The sequence below is a fragment of the Tinamus guttatus genome, unplaced genomic scaffold (genome assembly GCF_059628265.1).
Source record: "Tinamus guttatus ecotype Peru unplaced genomic scaffold, ASM5962826v1 Tinamus_guttatus_pri_ptg000676l, whole genome shotgun sequence".
Lineage (NCBI taxonomy): Eukaryota > Metazoa > Chordata > Aves > Tinamiformes > Tinamidae > Tinamus > Tinamus guttatus.
This window is the reverse complement of record NW_028289210.1, coordinates 1,097,076-1,119,325: the sequence shown is the minus strand read 5'-3', so window position 1 is coordinate 1,119,325 and position 22,250 is coordinate 1,097,076. Positions and strand designations below refer to the sequence as shown.

The following is a 22,250-nucleotide window of genomic DNA, read 5'->3' as shown; positions in this document are numbered from 1 at the left end:
AAGAAGGAGCCCGCGCTGCGACGAGCGTGCGCCGCCGCGGGGATGGGGAGGCTGCTCCGAAACGCGTGGCTGGGAGCACCGGTTCTCGGTTCTGCCCATTTTTGCTGTTGAGGTGAGCAGAGAAATGTGTTTCAGTTTTCTTCAGCAGATCTCTTCTAGGGGAGGAGTAGCAGCAATCTCAGTTCAGTTTCAATGTCTTCTTCAGAGTCCATATGGGGATCGTTAGAGCAGTGTTTGTGCAGATCGCACTCCAGGCAGAGCTCACTACATTTATTATTAAAACACAGCATTCATGTAAGTGATGGAACCAGGGGTATTTTGTCACAAGCTGTGGGAGAACTGTTCTCAGCGATCAGCAAAAACAAACAAGCAAACACACACATGCCTGACACGTCTGTGCAAGAAGGGCTTCTTCAAATACACGGGCTACAAAAGGAAGACTAGGGAAAATGTGTCAGTGCTAGGCCGCTCTGCATTATCTTTGAAAGGAGATGGAGAACAGGAAAGGTGCTTGAGGACTGGAAGAAAACTAATGTCACTTCAGTCTTCAAAAAAGGTAAGAAGAAGGATCCAGGGAACTACAGATACAGTCAGAATCACTTCCTGGAAAGGTGATGGAGCACCTCTTCCTGGATGTCATCCCTGAAGCATGTGGAGGATAAGAAGGTGATTGAGAGTAGTCAGCACAGATTCATCAAGGGGAAATCGTGCTTAACCAGTCTGATAGCTTTCTGTGGTGGAATGACTGGCGGGGCAGATGAGCAAGAGCAGTGGACATTGTCTACCTTGACTTCAGCAAGGTTTCTTTTGTCTCCCATAACACCCTTATAGGCAAGGTCAGGAAGTAGAGGCTAAGTAACTGGACTGTAAGGTAGACTGAGAATTGGCTGAAGCAAAGCTCGGAAGGTTGTGATCTGTGGCAAAAATTCTAGTTGGAGGCGGCCTGTACTTAGCAGTGTCCCCGAGGAGTCAATACTATTTTATTCTACTTACTCCTCAGCATCTGGATAAAGGGACAGAGTGCACCCTCAGCAAGTTTGCTGATGAGAGGAACTCGAGAGGAGTGGCTGATACAGCAGATAGCTGTGCTGCCATACAGAGGGACGTCAACAGGTTGGAGAGACTGGCAGAGAGGAGCCTCATGAACTTCAATAAATGTAAGGGCACAGTCCTGCACCAAGGGAGTGATAATCCCATTCACCAATACAGGTTGGGGGTTGACCTGCTGGAAAGCCCAGAGAGGTATGGAGTCTCCTTCCTTGGAGATACTCAAAGCTGTCTTCACAATCCTTGCAAATGTGCTCTAGGTGTCCCTGCTTGAGCAGGAGGATTGGATCACACGATCTCCAGAGGTCCCGTCCAGCTTCAACCATTCTGTGATTTCCAGCAGGAATGATTAGGCTTAGCAGAATGCCATGCTGTTAATGGCATTCTGTAATCTGACCGGCAAAGCATACTGTTTTCACAGAGGTACGTTTTTTAGTACCTGCAAAGCCTTTTAAAATGGCAGCATGATCTGTATAGGCTTGTGAGAAGATCTCCACTGCTCAGAAGTGACAGAGCGAGATCAGTAACTGCCATATTATTCCTTGGTGGAATGCTTTACTGCTTCTGGAAGTTAAAGCTGGAGTTAAAGCTGGAGTTATTTCACAGATCTGAGCAATGCTCAGTGCGTTATAGGTATGTGCTTACATACTCTTTGTTTGCTTTGCAGATCCTGGTTGCTAAATCCCCTGTTGCTCCGTTCTCCACTTTATTCTACACCATTGAGAAATCAGGCTTTGTTCTTCAAGGTAAGACTAGAACATTAATTATTTTTCCTTTGCCATTAGTATTTTAAGCAGGCTGGAGGCAGATAACAGTGACTGTTGTTGAAAATAGTGCTGTTTATACCTAAATTAAAAAAAAAAAGCAAAAACAAATTTAAACCATCTGGTTCACAAGGGCAGCTTTCTGTATGTTGTCCTGAATTATGCTGAATTACATCGTTGCTTGTTCCCACGGATCTAAGAATAAAACCTGAAGTTATTAATCAAATCTCCCTGCCTGCATTCAAGGTAATATAGAATGATTCTGGTAACATTGCTCCTGTGGGATAGATTTCTCCAGGAGAAACATGTCTGTCTTAAAATACCATTAAAAACATGTGCTAATAAATGGTTCCTCTTTACCCAATAACTTAACATTAATAAAAATACAGGAAATTAATATCTCTGCTCTATTTTTCTGATCACTCTGATGTGAATGCCACCTGGTCCTAAATAATCCTGAGATTCTCTAGCATATGGGATTGTGTACTGGAAAGCTGGATGCTACTACCATGGTGGCAGGGAACTGGGGTTTCTTGTGGCCATCCCCTAAAATACCTTCTTTCAACCCACAGCAAGAGGGAAGTGCAACTCCTTCTTTCTTTTTTTCCCTTCCTATCCCAATCAATCTTCCTCTAGTGTACTTACTTTTTGACAGATATCCATAAATCAATTTTGCTGAGTTGACCTCTATTAATATATAGCCTGGCTCTCAGTTGCTGCATCAGTTTAGCAGACTAAATAGGACCCATCAGTGCCTGCCACTTGCTGTTTGGAGGACGCACTCTGATATGCAGTCCTGGCATTAGACAAAAAAGTTAATGCCGGTTTCTCACATTCCAGTGATTGAGAATAACTGACCCCATAAAGCACTACAGAAATTTTAAGGTACATGAACAGTTCTCTCCCATCTGCCCTTTTCTCACCTACGGACATGCTGTACCAGAGCAATGACATATTTACATTTATTAATGACTAGGTATGCTGTGATCTGTGGTGATATATAATGTAAGAAAACAAAAGAGAGGGAACAAAAACATGTTGGCGTGCATTTTTGCTTCCCTTTAATATATCTGCATGGTGATGACTTGGGGTCCACTGGGTGTTCTCTCAGCCTTTAGAAACTTCACCTAGGGTGCGTTTACATGGCATTCACGGAGTTCAGTTTGCTTCATTTGGTCCCAGTAACTTTAAGGAGGCTATAGAAACTAGAAACAATTTTTATTAGTTTACACTGAGATGGCATGCAAGATTTGCCCTAGATTTTGCATTTTTTTCAATCTAGCATTCAGCAAAAGGCAAGCTACTTCTCTATCTTAAGAATCTTCTGAGTTACAGAGTTGTTTTTCACTGTTATAAACAGAGTAGACCGATTTCCTGCTCTGACCCCAGGCACTAATATAGTGAGACTTTGGGAAAGGAAGATTCCCTCTTTGGAGAGCCTTTGGTGAGGACCTTTGTTTCCCTTTCTGTGGGCTTAGACTATAGCTTTCTAAGGACTGAGCCCTGTCTTTGAAGAACAAATTGGCCTGGCAATGTATAATGATGATGGAGTAGGACCCTCTGATAGAAGGTTATTTGATAGCATTATGAAACGTATGGCAGTAGGGGTATGGCTCTTTTTCTGGTATCCGTGCATTTCTGGTTTGGCATTTTAAATCACCATTCAATATTTTTCTAAAATTGTGGTCAGATTTATTTCAGTAAGCACTCGCTCACCATCAGGCATTGTCTGTGCATTTAAAAAGCAGTTTGAATCTCCTCTTTGTGTAAGCCTTTTCTTTATTTCTGACTACACTATTAATTGCTAATATTTGTTTCCTTTTTAGCTATTTTTATTCAAGATGGGTAGGAAACAAGGGTATGTTTCCCCAGTCGTGTGCCCCAGGCTACTCCACATGGCAGGTAATCTTCAAGTCAGAAGTCAGTCAGACACCTTACAAGTCCATGGAGCTTAATTAGAAATTGTAATTAGCATTTCGGTCACTTTGCATGATGGGTTTTCTGAAAAAAAGTCTTTGAGTCTGCCAGTGTTGGCAAAGTTGTGGTGCAGCATTAAGGCCCTGCTGCTAGAATCCTGACAGAGATTTGATAAGTGAGAGGCCTACCAAGATGTGTAAAACAAATATTCTGCTTTCATATCCACCATTTCGATGATCATGTTTTTCTGTAAGTGAGCAGATCACCTGGAAATGGGCAGATCTCAGCTGAGGTGCTGACAAGAGTCACAACTTCAAGAAACAGATACGTAACAGAAAGCGGCACCAGGCTATCTCCTGCGCCAGAGGCCGACTTGTCAGGGGAGCCGAAGCTGGTGCTTCCTTCCTTCCCGAGGGGCTGGATGTGAGGAGCTGTGTCGCTAAGGCAACTGCCCGAACTTTAGCCGGTGGGGGAGTGTCACTGTTTGAAGGCATCTTTATAGTGCTAACGAGCGGATCCTGCCCCACAGCCTCCCGGCAAAGGCCGCTCCGCCATTCAGGCTTTGTTGCGGCCTTGGGTTGGTGTCAGGAGGTGAGCGCATTGCGGGCGGCTGCTGAGAACAAGCCCACGGCTGTGGGAACCGGTGGGAAGCAGCAGCTGGCTGAAGGGCCCACAGCTCTTTCTTCTTACTCAGGGGGTCCCATCCTGGGACCATTAACCAATAGGCCATAAACAAATTGATATCGGAAAATGTGCCTGGAAACTCCTTGATTAGCGGGGGTGAATAGGGAATGAAAGGCAAAGTGAAAGTGTGATTTAACAGTTCCACAAGCAATTTCCATTGCCACCTCTGAGGGATTAGGGTGTGTGGAATAGGCTAAAAATGAGGAGGAGCTCCCCCGCCTTTTGTTCCATGGGCTAGAGGATAATAAAACGGCAGGAGAGGCAGTGCAGCTAGTTAGGGATTTCACAGGCTGCTATTTGATGCAGTTTAAGGAGCCCTTCTGCTATTGTTGCGCTTAAAATGGGAAGCGGAACTGTTCTCCATTCGCAAAAAATCTCCAGCGTCCTCAGGAAAAGAGGGCTGAGAGCAAAAGGCTATTAAGATGGTAATGCTGCCCCATTTGGAGGAGTGTATCAAAATCCTCTTTGTCAGTGTAAATCGCTGCTCTGTTTCCCTGGTATCTTTGCATCTCATGGCCCCAGTGCAAGCACCAAAGTGTTCAGAGGAGACCTGGTGAAGCAAGAACTGCTTCTCTTGCATTGTCAGAGAAGAGCTCTAGGCTGTCCAAGGGTGCCACAGAGACAAATCTCTCTGCTTTTGTAAACTTGAAGTGTTTGAGGATGAAAAGAATCCAATTATTCACTCATTCCTTTATTCCAGCTTTCAGTCTAGAGAAATGAAACGTGATGATTAGAAAACAAGAGTGACCAGTCAGAGATTTAGCATGGAAAGTCAGCCTTCTTGCCTCTTCTTTCCATTTCTTCAGTACGGTGTGTGCTGTGAAGGGGGAAGAGCGTGGACCCAAGAAAACCTCAGTTGCTTTCACATTCCAATACAGTATCTGCCATACAGTATACTGCCACAGTGTGACTGTGATGAACTGTGATTACAAAATGTGCAAGGAAATCTCTATTTTGTAGACCTACTTTTCTTAAAAAGAGCCAGAAGCCTTAATCTGAACACCTCAGAGTATCCTCTCTAAGGACTTGCTGTTGCTTCCAAAATTCAGTATGGTAGTTAAAGGGAATGAAGCATTTCCTTTAGAAAGAAGAATAGCAACAAAGCTCTAGATCTATTTGACTAAGAGTATAAGTCACAAGATTATTTTTTCTCATTGACAATGATATAAATACCATTTGGGATTGGGAAACTCAGTTGGTTTCCTTCTGATTCACACTCCTTTGCTAGCAATAACGCCTGCGGTTAATGATCAGCTGGCAATGCTGTTAGGGGTGTATCGGTCAGAATAGATTCTGGGCTGTTCTGGCCCGTCGTTGTTTCAGTGACACAGAATATAGCACGTACTGGGTTAGGTCAGCTAAACGAGAAGATGTGACTCAGCCACACACATGCGCTTACGCCAAAAGAAAAGATAGGTTGAAGAAGATGATAAGAATTTTGTGTTGTGTTCTGTGGGAGATCTTCTGAGTCTAACTTCAGAAGAAAATGTGTTCTGTGACAGGAATGCAGTCTGGTAACAGAGCCTACCCATTAGCAACTGGCAGCTCAGCTGGGCATGGAAGTAAGTCTCTTTCCATCTCTTCCAAGTAAATGCCTGCTGTTACCAAGAGGATAGTGCTTCAAAAGAAGATGGGATGCATGGTGGCTGCTTGCCAGCTGGGAAGGCCCCTTGGGACATTTTGCTGAGAGCTTTTTACCAAGTGATTAACGTTGCTATTCACTGAAATAACTCAGAAGTACTGAAAATGTAAAACAAGTAGTAGTGAGGTAGGGCTTGCTTTTGAGTAATCGCTTATTTTGACTTTCATAGGGTTTAAAGATGGGAGAGATCAGCAGGTCATCTAAACTGGCCTCCTATATAGCAATAGGCATTTCCTTCTGACACCTGCCTGCAAACCCACTGATGGCTTGTCTTATGTTGAAGCATTTCTTCTAGAAAGGCATTCACTTTTATTTAAAGACATCAAGAAATGTGAGTTCCTGCTTTGCCTTGACACTTTGTTTCATTGTTTAACTATCTTGCAGTTAAATATGTGCTCTGTATTTCAGATTAGAATTTGTCTGCCTTCAGTTTTTGGCTTGAGTTCTTGTTATGGCCTTCAGTGCTAAATAAAGGAACGTTGAAATTGCTGCAGTTTTGCATGAGCATACTTGACATTAACATTGACATTACTATATTTTATTCTTCAATTTTAAAGAGTGTTATAATTATTGGCAAGTTTAGGTTCAGAAGTGCTATGTCTCGTACTGACTACCTCCTCTCACTACCTGCAGGAAGGACGGTGTCACACTGTCGTGTTGGATTTTTGGTGCCAGCAGGACTGGATGATGAGTTAATTCAATAACTCACCCTTCTCTCTGCCCTCTTTTTCACTCACTACATGTGTGTGCAAGGGCACAACTATATTTGCTGGTGCTGCTGTAGAAGAGCTACGGACGTCATCACGGTGTCTTACTGAAGCAGATGGCACCCAGAAGACAGAGAACTTTGCAGTGCAAGAGGGAAGAGTTGTAGGGATGGCTAGAGCCAGGAAAACCATGTTACGTTGTGTCCAATTTCTCTCTAATGAAAGAGCAGAGGAGGCTAATTTTGGTCTCAAAATAACACAGGATCTGGGTTTGCAGTGCAGAGTGGCAAACGGTCTCCGAAGTGCCATAACTAATTTATATGGCTGAAGCAAGTGCAAAGTGCCTCGTTTTATTTTGAAAAGAAATGCTTTGGTAATGAGTTGTGAGGTAGAAAGGGAATACTGAAAGAAAGGGCAGCATTATTTGTATTGTTTTGCGTGAGTTTGAACAGTGAGAGACAATGATTTACTGCGTCAAAAGCTTTTATTCAACTGAAGAACTGTAACTATGAAGTGACCTTTGTTTGGAGCAACATGGATATAATCAGTAAAATGAAGCAGGGTTGTACTTGAGGCGTGAATGGGTGGGAGACAGATTAATGGAAATAAAGTTGTGTATCGTCACTGAGATGGTAACGGATTTGCGGTGCCACTGGTGATTTCCAGCCCTATCTGAGGGCTAAAGACGGGCTGATCATTGTGAGGATCTCTGCAGGGTGCAACAGTTTTTGCTGTATTCCTCGTAGGGCACTGAAAGGCAGACACTCTTTGTAGCAGATTTGCAATAGTAGAAGCAAAAAAGTGTTATTGGCTCGTAGGCTTCCTGGCAGAAAGGAATGTGAGAAGCACAAGACTCCCAACATCCCAAATCACCCCTAGCAGTGTGGCTTGCACCAGCAAAAACGGCTCTTTGCTCAGCTCGCTCATGTCGTTTTCCGAATGGCTTCAGGGCAAAAGAAGGGCCGTTTGCTTGGAGGCATCTCCACGAGGTGACTTCGCCGGGACAGCTCTGTGCAGCTGTGTGGGAGCCAAGCGGCTCTGGAGAGGCCCTGCCGTGTCCGACACGTGAAGGAATCCAGAGGGATGAAGCACACGTGTAAAACTGGCTAAAAATGGCAATGATGAGGAGAGGTGGAGGAAAAGAGTTCTTATGCTGAAGAAAGATTAAAGGCGTCTCGGGTTTACATCCAAAAGAAAGAAAATAAACACTGTCATTTCAATAAAATTAAATGTTTCCCTATGCAAACATAATCATGCAAGGGGCAAAACAGATAGGCAACAGATTGGTTAAGTTTTTGCTTTCAGACTTTGCTATGAGCATAACTTTGGAAGGATATTATACCAGATAAGTCCAGTTTAGCAAAGTATTGAAGCACCTGCTTAATTCTGAACACGTCCGTGGGGATACTGAAGATACGATACTGCTTCTTGTGCTGAAAGCCAAGTGGCTCCCTAAATGCCTTGCGCAGTTGCAACTAAAATGTCAGCATTTTTTTTCTTAAGTTTTACTAGAGGTAATATAAAAAGTATTACTGCACGTGGTCTACCAAATCTGTTCTCATTTATACAACTGTGAATGAAATCTGATCTTTTCAAATCCAGTGTTAATTAGACAATAAGTAGGAGAGTATGGGTCCGTATTTGCAAAGCTCTCTCTTCTGCTCAAGATTGACATATACTGCAGGTATCTGGGGATAAAATGGTCTCACTTTGGAAAACTTTTCTCCTTACTAATCTCTCAGTAACAAGTCGCTGATCAGGAGGCTGCTCCTCTGTGTTTCCGGAGCAGTGTGAAAGCGAGCGGCCTTTTTCCCAAAGGCTTTTAACATCAGGAATGAAGTGCTGATACTTTTCTGGGAACTGAATTTGTCATAGAAGTCCAACAAGACTCCTCTAGTGATTGTCTGGTTTTAACATAAAGATATTACACCTTTCAAGCTACAGATTTCTGAAATAGGATCAAATGTACTTAAAATGGACTTAATGATCTTAAGGGAAAGCATTCATGTGCAGGAAGCCAAGAAACTGTCTATCTGAAAACAATGTTTTCCAGCTAGAATAGAGTCATATGTTTTTGTATGCAGCTGATGAAGGTAAGAGACAGTTAAGACTTACTGTGATTGGGTCCTTTCTCTCCTAGGCACAACTGGCTCTCTTTTGCTCTTTCCAAAGGTTATGAACATTCTGGCATTTTGCATGGCCACTGGTGTGTCTGGTGAGGCCATCCCTGCTGTCATATTATCCTGAAAATGCTTGTTAGCTATAAAGGACTGTGACCCAGATGACTTGGCCTTTGTGGCATATGCAGAATGTCGTTAGCTAGAGGACTCGATGTGTTGTGTGTATGGAAGTCTCGGTGAGGTGCTGAGCGCACCGCCGCGCCGCGGGGGGACATGCAGGAGGCTTTGCTGTTCTCTTTGCTGCGCAGGGAGAGCGATGCAGAGCCCCAAGCGCCCACAGCCGTGAGGGTGCAGAGCGCCCTGCGCGGGCCCTGCCGCGGGGCGCCTGGGAGCAGGAGCCACGTTCGCCCAGCCCTTCAAATGCACAAGGAGGCCTGAGGAGCGGGGGCAGCGCCCTGCAGACAGAGCCCTGCTCCTGCCCTCCACAGCACGAGCGCTGCTTCTCGCTGAAGCTTCCCTCTGCTTCCAGGATTAACACACCTAGACATACTTTGGGTCAGTTAGAGCAAGCCATCTGAGGCATAGGCGAGCTCGAACTTTAAAAGTGGGCTAACCACAACTTCAAGTGATTTATCATGTAAGCTTGTCTCTCCTGATAAATTGGAACAGGAATATATAGCATTTTCATAGGGACAGACAGATAAACCCTCCTAACACATAGCTCTGTGCTTCAAAAGATCTTTTTTCATTACATTCATTCCCTAAAATGCATAGTGTTGGGCTGCTATTGCAAGGTATCTTCTGTAATACTCATTTAAAATTTTAAATATTTGTCAAATGTATGTTAACTCCCTATTTTCACTAGCTTTCAGTGTTCATGTGGGATATATATAAAAGATACCAGCTGAAATATCCTAGATATCCATGTATATATTATTTATGAAAGACTCATTTCTATATCTTAATTATGTTCCATAGGGCACTGTTTCTAAGCACTACATATACATATATATATATATAAAAACCCAGAAATATACCACAGGACATAAGCATAGGACATAAAGTAGACTGGACATGAGTAATAAATATTTGCAAGAAACTACTACAGCAAGCTATAAACCACTATTTACTTACAGAATTTGAGTGATTCATTCAGTTTACAGTAGCTCTGAATGTAATCCAGGTTGTATAGTGCTCATGATTGTTATGATGTTTCTCTGTGTTGTTTCTGCTGTAGTAAAATCCGAATCTGGCACTTTATGATTCAGTCAATGAAGATGCCTGAAAAATCTGAGAGATTAAATTTCAGGACAGGATCAACTTATCCAAGGGCTGTAGAGGTGAAAGAGGCAGCAGATTTAATGAGCATTTTGTTGGGGCGTGTTGAATGCACTAACAGCATGCAAGCCTTTAGTTTAGCATTTGAACAACCTTAAAGGGTCTGCCCTAAGACTTGGCTTAGGCAAGACTGTATATGGCTGCCTGGGTGAAGAGGAAGCACACGAGATGATGCTAAGAACCAAGTGTTTGCCAAGAAATGTTATTGCTGAAAAGATTTTACTCATATATTTATTTTCCAATGAATTCTGAGTTTTTATTTGAACTTCGTAACATTTTAATTGTAGAGACAGTCTCCCAAATAATCCCAGACTATGAAGGCACATAAGCAGCAGCAAAGATGTGAGGAGGTGACATTTCTAGAAAGTGCAGGACTGTTGAAGTTAAAGTGCTCACGACAGCGTGCAAGAGGAGCATGGTGTCTCGAGAGCTATGTGATGTTGTTGAAACCTTGGCCAAGATGGACACAAGCGAAGGAGGAAGCCTAGAATAAGCAGGCTGGTTTCCTAAGTCCTGAAGAGGTTCCGAGTGTATTAAGGCAGAGGCTCTTCTGCTCAGCAGTGTATAGAAGACATCACATTTGTTCTTCAAGCTGTGCATATTTGATGAGAGCATTCGGTCTTGAGGCATGCCATGGCAGAACCTCACACTATAGCCAAGTTAGATTTTGGTGAGAAACATCCTCACTTTTACTTTTTTTTATTGCAAACTTGTGCTGTGGAGTAAATTACCCAGAGCAAGCTATCAGTCAGCCTTGCACATATATTGTAGCTATTTATTGGTAGACCATATCCTGCCTGCCTTAGTCATTTGCTGAAGTTCACAGCAGAGTAGAACATCCTGTTTGTTAGTTTTCTTTTGTCTGCCCAGTACCAGCCCAGAGCGAATACTCCTATATATCTTTTTATTTTCTGCTCTGCAGTTGGATCACGGTACTCCTGATTGTGCTCAATAGCTGGAAATGCTGAGGATATCCGATTGCTGAGGTCTCTTATTTTAAACTCCACATGCCAGGAAAAGTATGTGGGATCCCACCGGCTTAGCACCGGAGGGTGCAGGATGCATCAACAGGAAAACCAAACAAAACATAAAATTAAATTCATTTGAAAGGGGAAGGGACTCATATACCACCCATCAGCACTGTTTAAACTATTTGTATTCAAACAATAGGCCTTTTATTTTACTCCAGTTCTTCTCAATATGCAAACTCCCTTTACTTGGCTTTGAGAGCTGCAGCTGTCACTGAAGTCAGTGGGAGCTGTAGGTGCTTTTACCTTTGAAAACCAAGCCAGTGTATTCTGATGTGATAGCAAAAGCCAGACAAAAAATAAATGAGGACGGTTAAAGCATAACTCTGATAGCTCTGCACTGTGATCCCCAGCTTTCTTCTTATTGGATATGGAGGCAGAGCCTCATGTTTTAGACACCTGCAGCTGTATCTTCTTAGTCTCCAAGGCCCTCTTCCCCACATCTTGGCCTTCCTTCGTGACTGCACTCCTTCCAGTTGAAGGAGTCTATTGGAATTTATCAGAGCCACTTTTTAATCACCCATAGGACTTTCTTGTGAAACCAGCTTGCTCCCCCTTATTCTCTTTGCACTGCACTGAGTAGATGGGTGGTCACAAACTGTCCCGCAGCCTCGTGTCTGCCGAAGCAGTGGAGAGTGCTAGTGGCCACCCGTGGCACTGTTTGATTTTTCATTTTGAGGAATTTCTTGTGTGCTGGAAGGAAAGGTTCCCAAGCAGTGTCCAGATAGGAGAGCAAGTGCAGATTTTTCCTGTGTAAAATGAATCCACTATCAAGTCTGAACACGAGAGGGAAAACGCAGCCCTCCAGCTGCTCACATCTGCCTGGGCTCTGCAAAAGCACCACGTACTGCTGCATGGCCCAGGCGTGCAGGCAACGTCCGCAGGCAAACTCAACCTGCATGCGCCTCGCTGGCACGAGGGCTCAGTGAGCTTGCCCACACGAGGGCTGCAGTCGACAGCGTGGCACTTGCCCCTTACCTGGTTCAAGATTCCCTTTTGCAGACAGATCTTTCCCAGAAAAATGGACTTGTCCAAGGATGCAGCTGTGTACCCCTTTTTGCCCCCATTCCTGTCACCTCAGCAATAACTTTCTACCTAGACCTGTTTTCAGTAAAGCTTTGCTTACTTGAGGTGGGCTTTTAGTGTCACTCTGAAGTGACACAGTTTAGCTTGGTGAGGCTAAACTAGAGGTGAGTTAGGACAATATACGGAAAAGGAAAGGAAACTTATCATCATTGTCCTCATCATCATGGTCACGTGTGTCAGCTGCACCTGGGAACGCCTTGGCCTGGGGGGTGCTTGGCACTGGTCTTGGGGACGGAGCTAAAGGCAAGAAGTAAGCCCGAGAAACCTATTTTTTGTACACAGTTAAAATAGTGATTTCCTCTGTGATCTGTGTAAATTGGTTAATTGCTGTATGCCTCAGTTTCACCTGTCTGTGAGTAAATGATGATAGTAGCTGTCTGGATGTAGAAAATTAAACACTTTCACTCTTGCAGATATCTGCCGCATATAATTACAGAAACTGCAATTGATCCCTAATATAAGTAAATGTACTCTACAACGATATAGCCTGAGAAGTGTCTAGAAGCGAATGGTAGACATTTCACTATCAAATGCTCTTATAAAATGTGTATAATAACTGAGATAGAAGTCTGGATGAAAATTCCAGATGTTCCCGTGTTCCAAGGAGAACTTTTTCTAAGCAGCGATGCATATGGTAACAGACAGAAGGCCAGAAGGCTGGGAATCAGCTAGTGGGTGATTGACCGGGGCTCACTTCCCTCCCTCTGGAATTAGGCAAGAGAGGTAGATAGTGAATGCCCAGCCAAGACTCTTTCTTTTCCCTTTGCCTGGAGGAGGCTAAATGAGTGAGAAAGCAACCTGAGCACTTCAGGAGCTGAAATCTTCTTGACTATATCTGTATTTGATGGTCTTGGGAGGTCTGTAAAAATATCATTAAATTTGTTCACCTCTTTTTCCAATAGTATAAAAAGTGAGTAATAACTCAATTAAGTAATTGCTAGTTCAGAGCAAGCTAGTTTGAAGTGTCTTGTTATTGCTAGCATCTTAGACTGGCAGCTTTCTCAGTGCATTGGTTCGGTGACTTTTTTTTTTCATAGTACCACATATTGTTGGTAAAATAAGGAGACTTTTAAAATACAGGAAGCAGAGGTAATGTTGATCTTGAAACAGCAGCAATTGAAAGGGCCATTCACAGTTTCCTTCAAAACACACCCGAGTGGTAAGATAATCCCAACCAGGGCTGTGTGCCCAGGAGAGCATCTAACGAAGCATCCCGTGTTATTGTTCCCCTCGTGTTTGTTCTCCATGGGAACCAGAGGAAGGAAGAACGCGGCTATCAGGCTGCAGAGGAAGGAGTCTTTGTTGCCCTTGGCTACCCTGACCGTCAATGTGAGGAAGCGCCGCGCGCTGCAGCGTAACCTTTCTGCAGGAAAGAGGGATAGTTCAGCAGGTTAAGGGCGGGCACCCTGTTTATCTAAAGAATAGGCTTTCCTTGCATGCAGCGGGTCCCCAAAAGCCCCAGTTCAGGTATGTTGTTAGTGTTTTCTTTAGGTTACGGGAGTCTGAGGTTTTAAAAACCCTGCTTTAAACTGCAGTTCCTCTGCTTCCCTCCTGCCCTGCTGCTGCCTCCCCACGTCGCGGCTCGCCATGAGAGGCCCTGGGGAGGCCCCTCGCTGGGAGAGGGGCAGGCAGGGGGTGTCCATGGCATGGAGTGGAGCAGCCACGAGTACAGTGGCTTTGGGGGTATGACACCTATGCACGTGGCTACAGTGAGAGCAAAAATCTTGATTAGCAAAAGTATCGTCTTGTGTCATTTAATGTAAGAGTTTATGTCCGGACAAATATAGATTAGAGACAAGCTTAAATTTGTTATGCTGCTTGTATGGCTCATGGTTCTGGAGGTGACTGTGTGTGTGCAAAAACACAGGGAGAAATAAAACGTACCCCTATATTATATTATTGGTGTTGTGGGTCTATAAAGCCAGGAAATCCAGCACAGAATATGGAAAGAGAACTCTGAATGCTCTGGAAAACAATTTTTTTAAAAAAATAGAATGAAGAGACCACCCACCAAAGTAGCCTCCTGGAAGTAAATCAGTCTTTACCTTCTCATAGTAGATGTGAAAGCAAGCTAAAATGCTGCAAAGCCAAATGAAGCAGTGGGGGAAAGATTCTGCCCAGCCTCAGGTATTTTTCACATTACTGGCATCCTAAAGTGTGGTGGTCCTTGGAAGAGAAAAGCCAAAATTTCTTTGTGGGATTCTGTGTTTAGCACAGCTTAGTCAAAGCACAAGAACTCGTTTAAAAGTAAAAAAGTTCTGGGTTTAATTGCTAACCCTAGAAATGTTCTTTGTTTCCTAAACGCTAAAAGGGCTTATTTCATTCTCGCATATCACCAGGAGTGGCTTTGGTGGAATAAATGTGGGCTTCCACACCCACTCAAGCTGGTGTTTTTATGCCGTTCATGGAGTTTTGCCTGTAAGGTTACAGTATTTTGTACTTTAGTGCTAGAATAAAACTGAAGAGGCACTGAAGTAAGAATATAGGTCGTCCTCTCATGGCTCTATTTGCTCAACAGAGGTAGCAAGGCCGAGTGAGCAGAACATTCATTAGTGTAACCAAAGGCAAATAAAAACTGAATACTCTTGGGGAACAGCTCTTTGGAATAAAGGCAGGTGCTCTTTTGGTACATTTGCTAGTAGACTGGCCTTGCCTAAAGCCTTCTAGAAGAGAATCCTAGCAAAAAAATAAACCTGCTACCAGGAAGAAACCTTTTCAAATGACCTGACCTGACAAAAGAAGCAAGTTTACTGCAAAATAGTGTTTCCGAAAGAAGAAAAATGTCTTTGCTTCCCCAGGCTAGCCACAGTGATTTGTTTGCTCCACGAGGAGTCTGGTAGCATCAAATTTACTAATCTAGTTGCTCCTAGTAAGGATACATTCACTGGATATTCAAAGTACTCCAAAAAGAAAGACGAGGCTGAAGACTTCACCATGTTTATTAACATCGTCTTCCTAACACAAATCACGTTGGCAGATACAACAGATAAATCCTGATTTCATTTTGTCATTAGTCCCTGAGATACGCGTTTATTACAAAAAATGGGAAACAGATTACACCAACAAACACATCTGGCCCCAGACAGGCCTTCAGCTCTTCCAAAAAGAAACACGAAATATGGTGTTGTTTACAGCCAGGCACTTAAAATCCCACACAGCTGCCGGCGTGAGAGGCAGCAGAATAAACTCTGGAGACAAGCTGACAACAGCTCCACTGCTGGGATGCCCCTTTTACAGACGAGGCAACAACAGATGAAGAAATCGTGTGAATGACCTAGAGCAGTTCTCATTAGTGAACCCAGTGCAGGCAGGAAATGGGACAAGATTCCTTTTGTCATAGTTTTTCACCCAGCTGTCCACCCGTCCCACAGCCACCCACATGCAACCAAATATAGTCATGGACACAGTCAAACTCCAGAGGAGTTATGCAAGTAAAACCTCCAGTCATTTCATACAGACCCCTTCCAAGTTACATTTGCCCTATTATAAACAAATGAAAAATTGCTGGTTTCTATCCAGACTTACTATAAGGAGCTATGGTCAGGTGAAGGTGATTGATAGGACTGTGTAATTCTTCTTATTAGAGTTCTTGCCTTTCTCTGTCTATCTACTGTTTTGCTTCTGATTACTAGCACTTTTACTAGTCTGCTTCATTTCCTTTCTGTGTCAAAGCAGAGATTTTTACTTTTTGCGGGTACATACTGTCTTTGTTTTTGTTAAACATGTTGTATGTTATTCCCCAAATGACCAGAGAACTTTTCAGGGAGTTTTGAAATGGCTGATCAAATTTTATTTGGAGATTTTGAAGTTGTAACAGTGAATTAGCAATTCCAGCTTCTTGGGATGTTTTGTTTGTAGGTGTAGCTCTCTGAAAATCTTGCACACAGATTATTAGAAACATTTTTTCCCTCTTTGGAGTAAAAGTAATTAATTGCCTATATTCTTCAGCCATATGTGAAGAATCAAAATGTTTTCCAGTCAACTCTGCAAATAACTCTCCTTTCAAAATAGCCAGCATCCTTTTCTTCTGGCCCCAGGACTGTCATTACAAGTTGCTTTGAGTATCTATACTGTATGCCCTCACTCTTCTTATTTCCTTCACGTTTAGCTTGGCTCCGGTGTAGCAGTAGCCATTTGTAGATGGAGCAGTTATGCATGAGTCCTTCATGAGATTCCTCTAAAGGGGAACTTTTAATGAATCATCTCTGCGAAGCTGAACACTATTATAAATTAAAGTCAAAGCTGTAGGATTGCAATTATTTTAAAAATCATTAATTTCACCCAGTCTTCTGGGAAAAAAAAAAAAAAAAGAGGGCAAAGGTTGAACTAGTAGAAGATAAATGTAGGGTATACTAGGAGGAAATGAAGATGTGTTTATTTAGGTGAATATAGAGGTCAGAAAATGAAAGGTGAGTTATGACAGAGGAGAGTGTTCGAAAGGGTCTATCCAGAGGAAGGTATGGAGAAATGGAAGGATGGGAATAACTATAGGAATGTTGAAAAAGCGCAAGAGAACGCATATGGGAAAGGAAAAGAGTAGGTAATTGCACATGCTTAATACCTGTGTGTAGCACTAGTACTCTGTGTAGCAGGACTGGTCGGCTTGTTGACAGTCCTATGCAACAACGCTCATGAGAAAGGTACTCAGGTACCCCTACCAAGGAACCTCAGCACTGACCAGAGACCATTTGGATATTTTGTGTTTTCTTTTTTTTTTTCCATGATGAAACCCCATAAGAGGCTCAGTTAGCATGGGTACCATGGCATTCTTTTATACTGCCAACTATTGGTGAGGATCTAAGCTGAGAATATATAATAATCTCTAATAACAACCTATGAACATATTCCATGCTGGCTAGCAAAGAGATGTGAGATGTTAAGAGCTCAAAATTGCTATCAGTCTTACTTTAAGTTGCATTGGAAATGGGTACTGCAAACTCTCCAAACAGTCTTTGAGTCATCTGATTTGCCGCTTTTGTAGTCTATTTTGTTATTTGGTGGAAGATCTTCATTTTCGTGTTGATATATGGTAATGGTAGCTATTAGACATTATTGTATCTCCTGCTACCAGTGTGTCTGGTGGCAGCATCACTAGAACTTTTTGCTGTGTACTTTTCTTACCCCCACAACTCTCATTTCTCATCTTTATTTGTATCACAGGCTTGTTCAGCAGGTCAGCTAATGGAGAGCAGATTTTTTACTCATTCTGTTTTTTTTTTCCATTTCCCTCTATTTATATAACACACAATTTGTAATCTTTATAAAACCAAGAAAGAGAGAAGTCTTGAGTTCATCTAGATTAAAATCAGCTGCAGCCTATTAATGGACTCAGCCCAGGACTGAGATTTGAGGAAACAAAAACATTGGACTAAATTAGACTGAACTGGCCTCTATCTGCCAGTGAGGGGATACATGTAGAGAAGGGAAAGGGGAAAAGGGGGGTAAACGGAGCGAATCTCCATGTGGTTTTAATTCATTTTGATTCTCTTCCTGAAGCTAATTTACCAACACAAAGGCTCTGTAGTGGGGAGGCAGTGTTTTAGAAGTTTGGCTTTCGCTGATAAACAACTCAATTCCTGTTTTGAAGGTCTGAGATAGCTCTGTGTGTGTAATCAACAGAGGTTTAACATGGATATTTCAGTACGGGGCATTTCAATTACGTATTAAGGTTCTTTCATCATCTGTCACATTGTATCCTGAGGACTCTCAGATAAATTGACCTGACTCCTGCATTCACTCTCTCCCCAGAAACAGACAGTGAATAGTCTCATTGAAGGTTCGGATCAGCAGAGACTCGGGTTTTTCTGGCTAAAAGCCCCTCCACTGGTGTGGCACTAGCAGAGGGCAGGTCTGTCTTGTTCTGGGCACAGGACACTGTGCCACCGTAGTAGAGACATACTGGGTTTTGCTAATGGGAAAATAATAGAATGTTCTATTTATCGCCATTGTTATTAAATCTCTTTTTATTGCATCCTTTGTCCGGTTGGTGTGTGTAGTATTCTAGCAACATTCAAGAAATTATGACTTTGTCCTAAGAAAACCTGAGAGTGGGCAAGGAAATGAAGCAAATAGTAAATCATTAGCTGCGAATGATTAGAGTGATTGTGTTAGGCAGAAACTGTCTTCATTTCCAGTTTGCATCTATATAGTGATGATAACTTGTATTCTGAACAAAGCTAAGAGGCAAATGGAGAGGTTAATGGAGGGATGGAGAGGGAGAAGGCAGTGAACAAGGCCTCGAAAGGGCAGACTAACTGAGACAATATCTGTGGGCATTGGGTTTTCCAGTGCTTCGGCCCCGTGTGCCAATATTCGTTACACTAAATAATTGCATAGAAAGACATACATCTATCCCTGACTGGCTAGTGAGCCACAGCAATCAGCATCAGCTGCTCACTGCTCTTTTAAGTGGTCCTGTGAATGGCTAATATCAGAGGAAATAGGATGCTAAGGCTGAAACTGGAAGATATCTGTTAAGAATATTGGAAGATATCTGTTCTTGCCCTTCTTTTTTTTGTAATTCTGGAGAACTGAATTTTGCTATGTCCTATTTTTGATCTTTTTATACATTCCAGAGTTATCGAGATGTTCATCAACAAATGGGATATCCCATTTCTACGGTTTCAAAGTGAATTTTGCATTTTCATAGTTTTCCTGGTTTACATGCCAAATCAAGAAAAGATTTAAGTACAGACCTAACACTAACCCCTTATACTTTGCTTGAATTAACTTATTGCTTACACTTAAACAGTTCAACTGGAGGCTGAATTGAGCAGGACATAGTTTTCTCTCAGGTTCTTCCTCCTCCTGACCACACTGAGCCTCCTGCCCTGCAACCTTTCACTTCTGAGCCACACACTCCTCCAAAAACAGGCTAGAGATGCTGCCAATTAGACTGTTTCTTATGGATAAATCAAGTTTGATCTGATGTGCCAGTGCTATGAGAAAGATGGTTTGAGCATGAGCATGAAGGACTGAAAGTCTTTTTAGTAGCTCCTGCCTGTATTTATTCTTGCCAAACTTAGGGCATGAAATGGCTGAAATAAAATAAAGACTTTTGGATGCTGTTAAGTGTCACACCTTCTTCTAGGTCTTCCTCAAGTAAATATAAGCAAATGTGATATAAGCAAATAGATCTTCTGTCCTTTTAATTTACTTTGCTTTTTTCCTTCTGATTTATTCTAACAGTCAGTAAGTCTATTATTTGTCCAGTGCCCAGGCAGACAACTTCTCCACTTCTCCTTTCCCCAGTGTATGTTAGATACTGATGACTCCAGTAGCAGCAGTTAGACTTTTGTTCAGATATAGCTGGAATTTTGCCATCTAGTAACTAGGCAAGAAATATGGTGTGGTTAAATGATGAAGCTGAAATCCTGCCCACCTGCCCAGTGGGTTTCAGAGATTTATTTTAAGTCTAAAAATGGCCTATCAGTATTTTGAGTAAACCCATTTTGCATGGCTTCCTTTAAAGGGCTACCAAGTAAGAAAGAAACCTGTTCTTGCTATTCTCAAGAAAAAAAAAGAGTTTTATGCTTTTACTATTTCACATACTTTGAGTGAGAACAAACTGAATACCAAGGGAATATTTGCAGTGGTTTAACATAGTAGAAATTATGTACTTAACATTGGCTTACAGATGGGCTCACGTGTTAGGATCTGCTTCCTATGTTGTCTTGGACACTTTTAACATCCTCAAAACTTGGCAATTGATAGGGCTTCATCAATCTGCCCCTCTCAGGGCAGAGCTGCCCTGTTTCTTGCACTAACCTCCATGTTCAGAGATGTTTGCCTTTGTCTTGCCAGGTCCAGACCCTGCAGCCTACTTTGTGCAGCAACGTCTTTTGTTTTTAGCAAAAACAAAGAGGTATTTAACTGTTGCCTTATTTAACTTGAAGGGAAGTGTAGTATTAGATCCACTACTTTCAACAGGGTTTAGTGCAGCCCATATGAAAAAAAGCTAAGGCCTTTCTCTTGCATTGATTTGAACCTGAAGAAAGCAGATATGTTCAACCCAAAAACTCTAGGGAGAAGGAAAGGGTTCAGACCATCATGTCAAGTCACCAAAGTGGTTATTTTGGTGAAACCGTTAGTACGCTTGCAAATTTACGCAATTGTTACTGTGATTGCTTGTTCTTGGATTGTGTTGTGAAAGTTGTCTTTGCAACTGAAAAGCTTGAAATACGCTTTTGAAAAAGAAAAGATTTGAGAGGGAAATATCCAATAACAAGGAAAAAGGTTTCATCCCAATGTCTGCTCTCTGCCAGTCCCACATGGTCCTTCCCTACCATACAAAATGGAGCAGCTGCAGGGTCCCGATGTGGAGCTTGCAGAGGTGAGATGCAGGACATGATGTGTGTTACCTGGGCGTACCGGCACCGGGCCGAGCTGGCGCTCCCAGCGTCACTGCCGTGGGCTGTGAAGAGCCCACCCTGCTCTTGCTCCTACAGCTCACAATTCTCCAGCTTTCCCATGCCCCCGGTTTTCTGCAAAGAGGAAGAAAATGGAGAGCGAGAGAGCCATGAGGCTCGGGGAGTTCCTCGCCACCCCGTCGCCAGCAGTGCAGCAGCATGAGCAGGGCCGCGCGTGCGCTCGGTGCTGCCGCGCGCATGGGCCCTCACGTGGCGGGCGGCGCGCGCCACCGCTCCTCGCGCCACAGGAAGCACGGCCTGCTGCGAGCGGTTATTTTAAGACTCCCTCGTACAATTTTGGTTCCTTTGAGCTGCAGCGTTCGCTGGCAGCCTACGGCTGCTCTCTGAGGGACAGTCCGAATTAGCTGTGCGGCAGTCCCTGTTGCTTCTCATTTGCCTTGACGTGCTCTGAGGTTAAGTGTGATTTCACAACGCTTTCATGGTCGCCCAGATCGAGATCCCTGGATGTTGATTTTCAGATCCTAACCAACATTCGTTGACTCTGGCTGCTGCCAGATCTATTTCACTTTGTTCAAAACTGTTCCTGCTGGTGTAGTCGTGTACAGTATTTTGGTGTAGTGTAGTGTCCCAGTATGTTACCCTGAGTTATTTCTGTTTGCTCCTAGCCTGTCAGCGGGCAAAGAGGTGTAGCGCCTCAAACAAAATGACGGATGAAGAAAGAAGCTAACAGCTTCAACTATCAACAGTTTTGAAGGAAACTGAGATGGCTCAGTCACATTTTCCATAAGTTGGAGGCACCAGTCACTCAAGATATTAGGCTAAGCAGCACTTACCTGTGGGCCTTTTATATCCAAGGCTTCCAAACAATACAGGCTTCCTAGCATAGGTCAGATTCACTTGGTCTTTCCTTACTTTCTGCTTGTATAAAATCTGTCTCATACTGTTCAGAGAGGTACAGGCTCATCAAGAAAGGAGAAATTGTAGAGCAGTTGGCTGTGTTAGTAAAGCTCTGAGAATCCAGTCGTGCTGGTTCTCTGAGTGTGCTTAATGTTTTGCTTTGATGCTGTGGATCCTGTACAGTGAAGAGTGAATACAAAAGGCAAATATTGGTTCTAGCCCAAAACTTGAGATGCTTATCATCTGTTATCTGAATTTCACATTCCTGCAAAACTAGGCTGGAGATTCCACAAAAGAAGTTTTCTTTTGAGATTTTTGCTTTGATTTGGGTTGGATCTATCCAGAAAATATCTTCTGGCATATTACTTGTTTTTTTCACAGTTTTTTCTCCACCAAAATATAAAGCTCCTGAACTTCTGAGCCAGCATAAGAGGATGAAATAAGATGGACGAAGATCATGTAGACAGTTTTACACATTATCAGAGGTGTAGTGTTCAGATTTTCGCCAAGTTTAAACGAAAGTTTGAGGTGGCTCTGATATCATCCGAAGTGATTCATCTGCTTCTTGCTGTCTCCCAGCTCAGTGACTCAGACTGTCTCTTGCCAAGACACCCCATCAGCTTGCCCAGAGCAAGGCACTCCAGAAAACAC

General features: G+C 43.0%; 1 protein-coding gene across 1 annotated transcript in view; it reads left to right on the top strand.

Moving 5' to 3' along the window:
• RAD51B (RAD51 paralog B) overlaps positions 1-22,250 on the top strand; it is a 347,210-nt gene that overhangs the window by 222,579 nt on the left and 102,381 nt on the right. Inside the window, exon 9 of the mRNA XM_088536559.1 lies at positions 1,715-1,793. Coding sequence (XP_088392685.1) covers positions 1,715-1,793 — 79 coding nt within the window. The remainder of the gene's footprint in view (positions 1-1,714; positions 1,794-22,250) is intronic.